This window comes from Pleurodeles waltl, chromosome 4_1, assembly GCF_031143425.1.
Source record: "Pleurodeles waltl isolate 20211129_DDA chromosome 4_1, aPleWal1.hap1.20221129, whole genome shotgun sequence".
Taxonomy (NCBI): domain Eukaryota; kingdom Metazoa; phylum Chordata; class Amphibia; order Caudata; family Salamandridae; genus Pleurodeles; species Pleurodeles waltl.
The window spans coordinates 974131206-974144263 of NC_090442.1; the positions used below are offsets into that span (position 1 = coordinate 974131206).

Sequence of the window (13058 nt, forward strand, 5' to 3'; positions counted from 1 at the left end):
GTTCCCTCCCGGAGGATCACCGGAACAGGTAAGGTGATCGTCCGTTAGGGGAGGGGGGGTGAGTGGATGTTGTGTGCGTGCATGGGGGTGCGCGTGTGAGTGCGTGTATGCATGTGAGGGGTGTACTGTGTGTATGGGAATTGTGACTTATATGTCTGTGTGCATGTATGTGTGTGCGCATATGTGTATGAGTGTTGTGAGCGTGCGTGTAGGGGGTGTGTGTGTGGGTGTTTCTGTGGGGGGTGGGGAGGGGGTCGTACCACCTTACAGGGTGGTAGGGGGGGTTGTGGGTGTTCGGGGAGGACTCGGGGGGAGGGGGAGACCCCAATTAGTGCCAGGGAACGAATTCCCTGGCACTGATAGTACCTACTGCCATGGATTTCGTGGCGGTACAAAACCCCACAAAATCCATGGCGGTATGTGGGGTCCTGATACCGCCGGCAGTCTAGTGATGGCTGCCGGACTGGAGACCGAAGTCTCCAGCCCAGCGGTCGTTACCACCATGGCGGTCGCAGTGTAAAAGTGGCGGTTTTGCATGGCGGTAACCGCCATGGTCGTAATTCCATTTTTTTTCCACCTGCCTGTTGGCAGTATTACCGACGCTTTTACACCGACCACCAGGGTTGTAATGAGGGCCTATGTCTCCAAGGAAAGAGAAGAATTCATCAAAGATCAGAGGACCATTTAGAGTTATAAAATTATTCAAAAATGTAATGAAAACAAGTGACCATAAAATATGGAACCTCATTAGAGTAGCAAAATGTGTTTTCTGTGAACCAAGTAGTGGTGGCTTACCGGTGGTTAATTTGATAGTAATGTCAAGGCGAGACCAAAGAAAAATGTGAGAAAACCAATATGTGTGCAAGACTGAGTAATAAGCTTTTACATTAGTTTAACTTTTATAGTAGTATATTTTATTTTGGAAGTTTATTGCTGCGGGTATAGGGTGAGGGAGGTGTTGTGGTAACTAGATGTTTCTATGGTAGTACTATGTGATGATGTATTCATGGAATACTGAATCAATCGTCACTGTAATCTGTAGAAAGTCAGTTGGTAGCTGACTCTGGTGGAAGAAGGCAATGAATATTCTGGCCTGGATGGGGTTAATGTATTTGAACATGAAATAAAGAAATTTATATCAACCAAAGTTTCCCTGCATATGATTACACTTCCACAGTCTTCTTACAGTTCTAACCTTTTTTTATCTTTATGAGACTCCTCTGACTCATCTCATTGACTCCTTTGGCTTTACTTTTTATGCTTAGGTCAATGACACTCAGATTATTCTGAAAGTTCAGGGTCCATTGCATATTCTTCAGGCAGTGTGCCAGATTTGCCTTTATTCATTTGTCTCAGGGTGAATTAGGACTACATGGTCGGTAGGTAGGAAGGGAATTTATTAAGTGTGAAAATGCCCTGAAGATGTCCAGGGGCTAGTCAAGAGAAGGAGAAGGGAGGGTAGGAATCAAAGAGCAAGTAAAGAGTTTTGAGCAGCCTATGAAACTTGAGCAGACTGGGAGACTTTTGAAAGTTTAGTTGTATCTTTAGAAAGAACACTGCCACTCATGCAAGATATTTTTAAGAGAAGGGCAGTTAATTGGAAAGAGTTTGAGAAGCATAGGGAACAAGCTTTGCTCATTGAGGGGAAAAAAGCCTGGACATATCATTTTTAGGATGGGAGCAGGAGAAAGCCTTATTAAAAAACACTGGGCCTTAAAAATAGCACATAGGAGTCAGTGAAAAAATAACCGAAGATAAAAGGCACACTGGAGAATTTGCTAGTGCATGAGATAAGAGGAGCAGCTGCAATTTTTTTAATACGTTCCAGTTTATGGATAAAAGAGGAAGGTAAACCAGCATAAAACGAATTGTGATATCCCAGTCTACTGAGAATTGAGGACTGGACTAGAATCTTTTTAGAGAAAAGCAGGAGAAAATGTGTCATTTGAATTAATGAGTATAAGCATGTAGAAGCATGTAGCTTAGAAATATGATCCATAAATGTTGGGTTAAAAAAATTACTCTTTGTAAACCAATGGCATTGGATTTGGTCAAGTGGCAAGAGAAATAGGCCACCAGCAAGAACAGCAGAATGCAGGACGCCGAAAACCAGAACTTTTATTTGTGCCTGTGTGTGCTTGTGTGTTTGTGTGTTTGTGTGCTTGTGTGTTTGTGTGTGGGCGTCTTTGTGTGTGGGCGTCTTTGTGTGTGGGCGTCTTTGTGTGTGGGCGTCAGACAAAATCAACAACATGAAGGATGGACTGCTTCAATTAATCTCAGCAACTGGTGATTGTTCAGAACTGCATCTCAATCCATCGTTCTTTTTGCCCACAATGCCACCTCAGTTTGGACCCAGCCATATGCAAATCCGTCTTAAACTGGTTTATCATGTGAACAGTCCAGCCCGAACTGCCAGGCCAGGTCCCCTCTGAACTGGAACACAAGCAACCAAGTACCAGTTTTACCCTAGTTAGGGCTCCCCAGCCAGGTATAGCCATCACTTTTTGTATACTTTAGTCGCCCTAAGTGGAACAGGTATGCCCAAACATGGGTCCCATGCACACTATGTCACTGGAACCAAACTATACCTGGGTGATGAGCCCATTACAAGGGCAAAACTAGTCCTGGGTTGCTTGGGCAGGGTCAAGACTGATTTGGATATAGCTGGGTCCAAACTGAGGTGACATGGTGTAGAAAAGAATGGTGAATTGGGGCGCACCCCAAGGAATTACCCTGGCTGAGATTAATTCAAGCATTTCAACCATCACTCTTGTGTTCGCATACTACAATGTCAGGCCTAAGTGCTTGCTGTAGGCCCACTAGTGGCATTTAATTTACAGGCCATGGGCACATGTTGTACTATGATATAGGGGCTTATAAGTAACAGAAATGTTGTCAATCAGGTGTAGGTCATTTTTACCATGTTTTAGAGAGAGGGAGAGCACAAGCACTTTGGCACCGGTTAACAGTGGTAAAGTGCACGCAGCCATAATGCCAACAAAACTAATTCAGTAAACAGGAGAGGTGTGAAGGCAAAAAGTTTCGGGTGATCCTGCAGAGAGGGTCAAGTCCAACAGAGGGAGAGAAAAATTAGTGTACTGCATGGGATCTCTAGCAAAGCTGGAGCTCTTATGCAATACAATCGCTTCCTTTTGCTGAATAAATAGGAAATCGTCCATGAGAATTACAGTGGAAGAGGACTTCTGAAACCTGCCATGTGTGCGAAAGTGTTAGGAAAATTTGGGGTTTCTTTCACTCTCTATATGTACATTTTAGACGGTGTAAAGTTATCCGTTGTGCAGCTGGTGCAGTGGCCCAAAGGTCCAGGAGTGTGAGGAGCCGATTGTGCACATGGCTTTTTTATTATTCAACCACAATGCTAGACGTCCTCGTTCCTTGCTTGCAATAAAAGTAGGCATAGGGAACCCTGGCTAAACTACTGTGTGTATAAGAATGGTGTGGAAGTAGTATATTAATGCTCTACAAAGAATTTAGTAATGTGACACCTACAAGTGTATGCATAATAGTTTATTAAGCTACTTTTAACATTCTTTCAAAGATTTAGTTCAGTTGCAAAACAATAACCCACAATTATAAAATATACATTAAGGAACGATCATTAAATGTAAACAAGAAATGCAAGAACTGATCACTCACTTACAATAAAGGCAATCACCGAAGTGTAGACAGAATGCCAGTCTGATAAGGCAGAAAGATTCTTCACGAAACTTGTAACCGGTTTGGCACCTCTCTCTAGACAAAACAACAAAAGCCAGCAAATCAGTCCCGCGTATTCGGACAGCATTTGTTATTGCCATTTTCTACTTACACATAACCCAGTATGGGACTCACATTGCTTGCTCATCTGGCTACTGCACGCAATACAACCCCAGCAGCAAGCATAGCTTAGTGCAGGAAGCGAAACACTGACTTAACGTTAATGCACTCCAAGTTGTGATTTGTGATGCGATGAAACATGCCGCCACTGCTTTATGTTCCATAAACGGTGTCCATTACGGAAGAGTTCATAATAGCTCTAATTTAATTTATTATCTTTTCCTACGCGCCCTCTGTTATCTAAACGGTTTCTTGGTCCAAGGCCTAGAACCGCAGACTCTTCGACGCGGAGCAGCAGATGACGAACTGAACAATTTATACTTACCTTTGTTTGTGTACACTACCCGTTTTTTCTATTTCTCTTTTTGTAAACTTCTTTTTGTTGTTAGAGGAAAAATGATACACAAAATGCAAAACCGAACAGTCTAGTAGAAGTAATCCCAGAAAGGAGGTTCAAAAGGAAGTTCAATAAATACATGGACAGAAACATTATAATAGCACCAAATAGAGCGATTCAACTGGATTTAGAACTTTATTCTATTTTTCATGCAAATCATAAAAGCGCATATAATAACAAATAGTAAAAACACATACCAGCACAATACAAATATTAAACTGCATTAAGGTCACTAAGGAACCACAAAAAACTATTATTAAAAAAACAATAAAATTCAACAAGAGAAAAAGTAACTGGATAAACATACACAACATAAGAGACCAAACATCACATAGAATCATCACCCCTGAATGACCGGAGATAAAACAAGCGTTTGCAGTGCAAAAGTTCTCGCATTTGCTTGAGTTAGTGCTATTGGCATTGTAAATTCAGAACTGGTCTTTTCTTGCCACATAAATTGGTCAACGCTGCCTCATAATTCCAGTGTCCCTGCATATAACTAAAGCACTTCCATTTACATTCTTCCTCTTGCTGAACCAAAAATGAAAATGTTGCCTTTTAGTATCCTAATTCAAATCTGTCATGCTAATTCCAATAGAATACCACTTTCACCACCCCACCATCAGAGATGCTGGCTGGCTAACACAATTCTCCAAAAAAGACACAAAGACAGCCATGGAGGAAAAATAAACTAGAAGGGTCAAGCAAACATATAAAGAGTGTTCAAACAGTCATAATGTAATAAGGATGTTAAATTGCCCTGAATTAAGGTTGTAACTGTAAAAAGGAGAGATTATTAAAACATATACAATTATCATATAAACCTTTATCAGAAATACACCTTTGGCATTAGACTTTAATGCTCACAACAGCCCCTATAGGGCACCATAACAAAAATATCATTTGCAGGAAACATGGTCATGTAACCATATTGTTAGCCCCTAGTGGGATAACTCAGTGAAAGAAAACAGGAGGGTGATTTAGGGCTAGCAGGCCTACTGCAATGATATTACATACAAGGCCTTTAACCCCTTCGCTGCCAGGCGTTTTCCCCCTGAGGTGCCAGGCCCTTTTATGGCTATTCGGGGCAGTTCACACTTAGGCCCTCATACCTTTTTGTCCACATAAGCTACCCATGCCAAATTTTCGTCCTTTTTTTCCAGCATCCTAGGGATTCTAGAGGTACCCAGAGTTTGTGGGTTCCCCTGGAGGAGAACACGAAATTAGCCAAAATACAGCAAACAATTCATTTAAAAAAAAATGGGAAAAAAGGGCTGCAGAAGCAGGCTTGTTTCCCCCCCCTCCCTACAAATGGGATCAACAAAGGGTTTGCAGTGCTAAAATCACCATCTTCCAAGCTTCCAGGAACAAGCAGACTTAAATCAGTAAACCAAATTTCTCTACACAATTTTGTGGCATTTTACTGGGACATACCCCATTTTTACTAACTTCCAGTTAGTGACAGAAATGGGTGTCAAACCAATGCTAGATCCCGGAAAGCTAAACATTTCTGAAAAGCAGACAAGATTCCGATTTTACCAAGGGATAATTTCTGTAGATTCTACAAGGTTTTCCTACAGAAATTAACAGCTAAAATAAATAAAAAAATTGAAATTGAGGTGAAAAAAAGCAACAATTTCTCTCCACGTTTTACTGTGTAACTTTTTCCTGCGATGTCAGATTTTTTAAAGCAATATACCGTTACGTCTGCTGGAGTCTTCTGGTTGTGGGGATATATGGGGCTTGTAGGTTCATCACGAACCCTACGTACCCAGAGCCAATAAATGAGCTGCACCATACAATTCGTTTTCATTCCATACCGGGTACACAGCAATTAATTTGCTGAAATATAAAGACTGAAAAATAGGTATCAAGGAAACCTTTGTATTTCCAAAATAGGCAGAAGATAAGGTGTTGAAAAGCAGTTGTTATTCACACATCTCTGAATTCCGGGGTCCCCATACTAGCCTGTGAGTTACAGTGCATTTCTTATATAGACTTATTTTTTTACTCAATTTCTTACATTTGGAAGGCAATAATGTAGAGAAAGAAAAGGGGCAATAACAATTGTTTGTCTATTCTGTGTTCCCCCAAGTCTTCCGATAAAAATGGCACCTCACTTGCATGGGTAGGCCTAATGCCTGCGACAGGAAACGCAACATGGACACATCATATTTTTACATTGAAATCAGATGTGTTTTTTGCAAAGTGCCTAGCTGTGGATTTTGGCCTCCAGCTCCGCCGGCACCTAGGGAAACCTACCAAAACTGTGCATTTTTAGAAAACTAGACACCTAGTGGAATCAAAGATGGGGCGACTTGTGGGGCTCTCACCAGGTTCTGTTGCCCAGAATCCTTTGCAAACCTCAAAACTTGGCAAAAAAAAACACTTTCCTCACATTTCGGTTACAGAAAGTTCTAGAATCTGAGAGGAGCCACAAATTTCCTTCCACCCCCACCCAGCATTCCCCAAGGTTACCCGATAAAAATGGTACCTCACTTCTGTGGGTAGGCCTAGTGCCCGCAAAAGGAAATGCCCCAAAACACAACATGGACACATCACATTTTCCCAAAGAAAGTAGAGCTGTTGTTTGCAAAGTGCCTAGCTGTGGATTTTGACCTCTAGCTTAGCCGGCACCTAAGGACACCTACCAAAACTGTTTATTTTTTAAAACTAGACACCTAGGGGAATCCAAGATGGGGTGACCTGTGGGGCTCCCACCGGGTTTGGTTACACAGAATCCTTTGCAAACCTCAAAAGGTGGCCCACAAAACACATTTTTCCTCACATTTCGGTGACAGAAAGTTCTGGAATCTGAGAGGAGGCACAACTTTCCTTCCAGCCAGCGTTCCCCCAGCCTCCCGATAAAAATGGTACCTCACTTGTGTGGGTAGGCCTAGTGCCCACGAAAGGAAATGCCCCAAAACACTATATGGACACATTCAAATGATCAACTATAAAACAAGCTGTTTTTGCGGGGGAGGGGGCCATCTGCATTTTTGGCCCTGGAGTCAGAAGCCATATAGGGAAACCTACCAAACCCAAACATTTATGAAAACTAGACACCCAAGGGAGTCCAGGCAGGTGTGACTTGCGTCGATCCCCCAGTATTTTCATACCCAGAATCCTCAGCAATCCTCAAATTTAGCTAAAAAATCAAAATTTTCCCACATTTCTGCTTGGGACCACACACCGGGACAAATTTCATACCACCCAACGCTCAGTCTCCTGGTAAAAATGATACCTCACTTGTGTAGGTCGGCCAAGTGCCTGTGACAGGGAAGAGCCAAAAACATGTCAGGGGATCAGGTGTAATTGTCCCATCTGCCCAGCGGTGGGCAGAACAACTGTGGCCCCATTTATTGGGGGGGAGGGGGGGAGGTGGGGAATCTTCCTTGGTCTCAGGTGGGCTTTCTGCCCCCTTGGGGACAGATGTGCATTCCAAAAATAGGCTGATATGCTCCCAAGGGAGGGGGGTCAGATATGGCCAACAGTAAAGTGCCCCCATGGGGCCTCTCCCCTTAAGTGTAAATATATATATTTTTTTAAATCCCTGGTGTCTAGTGGGCATTTCTGCTGCCCAATCGCATCACGATCAGGCAGCAGAAATGCTGAGAGAGACATCAAAGGAAAGGAAAAACTTTTCCTTTCCTTTGATGCCTCTTTCGTCCCCTCAATGTGATCGGATGAGAAATGCTTTTGCAGCCTCTGATGAGGTCAGCTGACGTCATCAAATGCCACGGGGGTGAGGGGGCGGTGATGTAAGGGGATTGAGGGCCCATTGCAGAGCGTAATGGTTACGTCCTCTGCACCCAATCGGTGCTGCAGAGGACGTAACTGTTATGTCCTGGGCACCTGAGGGGTTGAAACAAAACCTTTCCCAGCTGTAAAACAAAAGTTGTAGCAATTAGAAAGCTTAAAATACACTCAATGGTGGAAGGGGTTATTATTTTGGGGACCCCACTAACCTAGTGTGGGGACCTAGATTTGATGTAGACACAAAGAGCACATTGTGGTCAATGTTTTGAAGGTGGTCCCACTGTCCTAGGACCACCATTTAGTTATGCACTAAAATGTTTGGAAAAGTAATGCCCTGCAAAACATTATGGGGCAAGTTTCATGCCATGAATATTTTAGTATATGTTGATATGACTATAATCCTTAGAACAGCCCCTAGAGAACACCACAATGAAAATAACATTTGTAATAAACTTGGTCATGTAACTATATTGTTATCCCCTAGAGGGAATACCCACACAAAGACAATGCCAATAAATAATGCAGTATAACCATATATTTAGCCCCTAGAGAGCACAGTGCAATATATATATGCAGGGGTAGCAGGCCTATAGCAATAATATTACAAAGAAAGCCCTTTAAAAAACTATTCCCAGCTGAAAAACAAAGGTTCCAGCCATGAGAAAGCTTAAACAGACACTGAATGGTGGTAGGGTGGTTATGTTGGGGTCCCCACTAACCTAGTGTGTGGACCCAAAGATGATGTAGACAAAAAGAGCACGTTGTTGTGAACGTTTTGGTGGTGGTCCCATTGTCTAAGGACCACCACAGGCTCAGTTATGAGCAAACATGTTTTGTAAAATTAATGCCCTGCAAAGCATTATGGGTCAAGTTTTCCTGAGTGCAACGAATACTGGAGTATTGGCTCTCCGCGCTGTGCTGGGAGAGCTGCTTTCGTTTTGAGGATTTCTGTTTTACATAAAGCATTCATCAATTTCAAGTGTTCTAAGGGGAGAACCACAAGGAATTACTTTGATTAGGTAACTGTAAACGATGTGACAAGCGCTCCAATACCACCTTGAGGTTTGCGCTGTTGTGCCTGTTCGTGCTGTGAGCGCCATGGCTGCCATGCCGCACGAAGGGGAGAAACTAAAGAAATAGTTTTCCCACACTGAAGTATGTCGGCAATTGTGAAATGATCCATGCAACAGGGGCAGTCTGCAAGGTGTGACAAAAACACCCTCAACGTGGGACAAACTTTTAAAAAATGATCAATTACATCAAGTAATTTTTGAAAGGCAAGCCCACGAATGAGTGAAATTGATGGGCGTGAGGTGGGCGTGGTTAGAGGTCCACAATACAACAGATCAAAGCGCTTGTGCGCTAGACCTAAAAAGCATTAAGTGACCTTCCCAGCAGCACTTTCTGGAGAGCCGCAGGCCACCACAATAAACACGATAATAGATAGGGAAAGGAAAGAAATGAAAGAGGACCTATAAAAGGAAAAAAATGTAAATCTAAACAAACATTGGCAAAGCCAATAGGTCTTGTCTTGGGAAAACTTGCCTTTGCAAATAGTTTTAGCCATGCTGTACAGCATCCATTGTTGATAATGTTTACTGCATGGCAAAGTTCAGGCACACAGATAGAATTACAAACCTGTACTATTACAGCTGGAAAACAATATGATATTCCTCCAAAAAGGGCCTACCGTGGGTTATTGCAGTGCATATCTTCTACTCCCAGGGTTTGTTAGACCAGGTTACCAAGACCAAATGACCTATTATGGTAATCTGTAAATTTCAAGTCTATAGGCTTCAACACAGTGCACTAATAATCCACGCTTAAAGGAGGATTGCTTTTACCATTCACCTTCAACAAAAAAGCAAGCCAGGATTCGGGTCTTAGATGTAACTCTTTATAGGGCCTCTAGCATATTGTTTCCTAATGCACTAAACAAGCCTATAGCCTTTATTAATGGTTGGTTACCATAATTAACTCAGGACTATAGTACTGAGCATAAACATCTCACAAGGCAACCATCAAGAATATATTCATAAAAGTAGAGTACACACAAAATAATTGGTAAACCAATACACTACTCCTCCTAAGGGACCAAGGTGCAAATATTTCCCCTTCTCTGTTTGTCAGAGGTGGGGGAACCAATGCAAAAAAAACATTGTCTGCTAAAGTAAACTGCGAGATTCATGTAACAAAATGCCCGTTTTGGGGCTCTACTATTGAAATTCAAATCCAGCCCAAAAAGCCTTTGTAGGAGGCTGGCCTGGCTTATAGTGGGTACCTTGTGGTACTTACACCTGGTGCCAGGTCCAGTTATCCCTTATTAGTAGAATAGAGGTGTTTCTCAGAGGATACCCTCACTTAGGAGGTAAGTAATATACACAAATTATATGTACACAAACCCAAAACAGGTAAGTAACAGAAAGAAAAGTAGTGCAAACAATGTAGAATCACAAGAGTGTGCAATAGGTAGACATAGGCCTAGGGGCAACACAAACCATATACTCCAAAAGTGGAATGCGAATCACGAATGGATCCCAGGTCTATGGGAGGTTGTAGAGGGTCGCTGGGACTGAAAGAAAACAGTATGGGTGTCCAAAATACCCCACCCCAAGACCCTGAAAAGTAGGAGTAAAGTTACCCTACTACCCCAGAAAGACACAATAGTCGTGATAGGTTATTCTGCAAGAACCAGCAAAACACTGAGACGGATTCCTGGACCTGAGGACCTGTAAAGGAAGGGGACCAAGTCCAAGAGTCACGAAAGTGTCCAGGGAGGGCAGGAGCCCACTAAACCCCAGATGAAGGTGCAAAAGGGCTGCCTCCAGGTGGAAGAAGCCGAAGATTCTGCAACAACGAAAAGGGCTAGTAACTTCTTCTTTGGAAGGACGATGTCCCACGGAGTGCTGGAGGTTGCAGAAGTGTTTCCAGGCAGAAATACCACAAACAAGCCTTGCTAGCTGCAAGAGTCGTGGTTGAGGATTTTGGGTGCTGCTGGGGCCCAGGAAGGACCAGGATGTTGCCCCTTGGATGAGGAGACAGAGGGGGCGCTCAGCAACTCAGAGAGCACCCGCAGAAGTACTGGAACAGGCACTTAGAAGATCTGAGGACAGCGGTCGGCTCAGAGTCACAAAGGAGGGTCCCACGATGTCGGAGTCCAACTCAGCGAGTTGGGCAATGCAGAACGGAGTCCTGGGGACCCAGGCTAGGCTGTGCACAAAGGAAGAACTGAAAAAGTGCAAAGAAGCCAGAGCAGTTGCAAATCACGCAGTACACATGTTTGCTGTCTGGCGTGGGGAGGCAAGGACTTACCTCCACCAAATTTTGACAGGCGGGCCACTGGACTGTGGGGGACACATGGATCCAGCTCCTGTGTTCCAGGGACCATGCTCGTCAGGATAAGAGGGGACCCACGGGAGATTTCTTCTTGGCTTCCAGTGCAGGGTGAGGGCAGACTGCCCTCAGTGCATGTACCACCTGGAAACAGTCGAGAAAGCCGGCAGGAAGAGGCGCTACAATGTTGCTGGTGGTAGTCTTGCTACTTTGTTGCAGTTTTGCAGGTGTCCTGGAGCAGTCAGCGGTCGATCCTTGGCAGAAGTCGAAGAGGGAAGTACAGAGGAACTCTGGTGAGCTCTTGCATTCGTTATCTGAGGAATAGCCCAGAGGAGAGACCCTAAATAGCCAGAAAAGGAGGTTTGGCTACCAAGAAAGGAGGCTTGGCTACTGAAAGAGGTAAGCACCTATCAGGAGGGGTCTCTGGCGTCACCTGCTGGCACTGGCCACTCAGAGCATTCCATTGTGCCCCAACACCTCTGAATCCAAGATGGCACAGGTCTGGGACACACTGGAGAAGCTCTGGGCACCTCCCCTGGGAGGTGCAGGTCAGGGGAGTGGTCACTCCCCTTTCCTTTGTCCAGTTTCGCGCCAGAGCAGGGCTGGGGGATCCCTGAACCGGTGTAGACTGGCTTATGCAGAGATGGGCACCATCTGTGCCCATCAAAGCATTTCCAGAGGCTGGGGGAGGCTACTCTCCTCCCCAGCCCTTCACACCTGTTTCCAAAGGGAGAGGGTGTAACACTCTCTCTCAGAGGAAATCCTTTGTTCTGCCTTCCTGGGACTGGGCTGCCCAGGCCTCAGGGGGGCAGAAACCTGTCCGAGGGGTTGGCGGCAGCAGCAGCAGCTGCAGTGGAGACCCCAGAAAGGCAGTTTGGCAGTACCCGGGTTCTGTGCTAGAGACCCGGGGATGCATGGAATTGTCACCCCAATACCAGAATGGTATTGGGGTGACAATTCCATGATCCTAGACATGTTACATGGCCATGTTCGGAGTTACAATTGTGACGCTACATTTAGGTAGTGACCTATATTTAGTGCACGCGTGTAATGGTGTCCCCGCACTCACAAAGTCCGGGGAATTTGCCCTGGACAATATGGGGGCACCCTGGCTAGTGCCAGGGTGCCCACACACTAAGTAACTTGGCACCTAACCTTCACCAAGTGAGGGTTAGACATATAGGTGACTTATAAGTTACGTATGTGCAGTGAAAAATGGCTCTGACATAACGTGGATGTTATTTCACTCAGGCTGCAGTGGCAGTCCTGTATAAGAATTGTCTGAGCTCCCTATGGGTGGCAAAAGAAATGCTACAGCCCATAGGGATCTCCTGGAACCCCAATACCCTGGGTACCTAGGCACCATATACAAGGGAATTATAAGGGTGTTCCAGTGTGCCAATGAGAATTGGTAAAATTAGTCACTAGTCGTGACAACTTTAAAGCAAAGAGAGAGAGAGCATAAACACTGAGGTTCTGGTTAGCAGAGCCTCAGTGATACAGTTAGGTACCACACAGGGAACACATACAGGCCACAAACGTATGAGCACTGGGGTCCTGGCTAGCAGGATCCCAGTGAGACAGTAAAAACACCCTGACATATGCTCACAAACAGGCCAAACGTGGGGGTAACAAGGCTAGAAAGAGGCTACCTTCCTACACCCTTTGATATGTGTTTATATAAATAAATAAATCAGGACTACTGCAGATCAGGCCCATAACCTTGATCACC

General features: G+C 44.3%; 1 protein-coding gene across 1 annotated transcript in view; it reads right to left on the reverse strand.

The window, feature by feature from the left end:
- The window catches only part of GRAMD4 (GRAM domain containing 4), a 479241-nt gene that overhangs the window by 133976 nt on the left and 332207 nt on the right, over window positions 1–13058 (reverse strand). The window contains exon 8 of the mRNA XM_069229727.1: window positions 3662–3753. Within this exon, the coding sequence (XP_069085828.1) occupies window positions 3662–3753 (92 nt within the window). The remainder of the gene's footprint in view (window positions 1–3661; window positions 3754–13058) is intronic.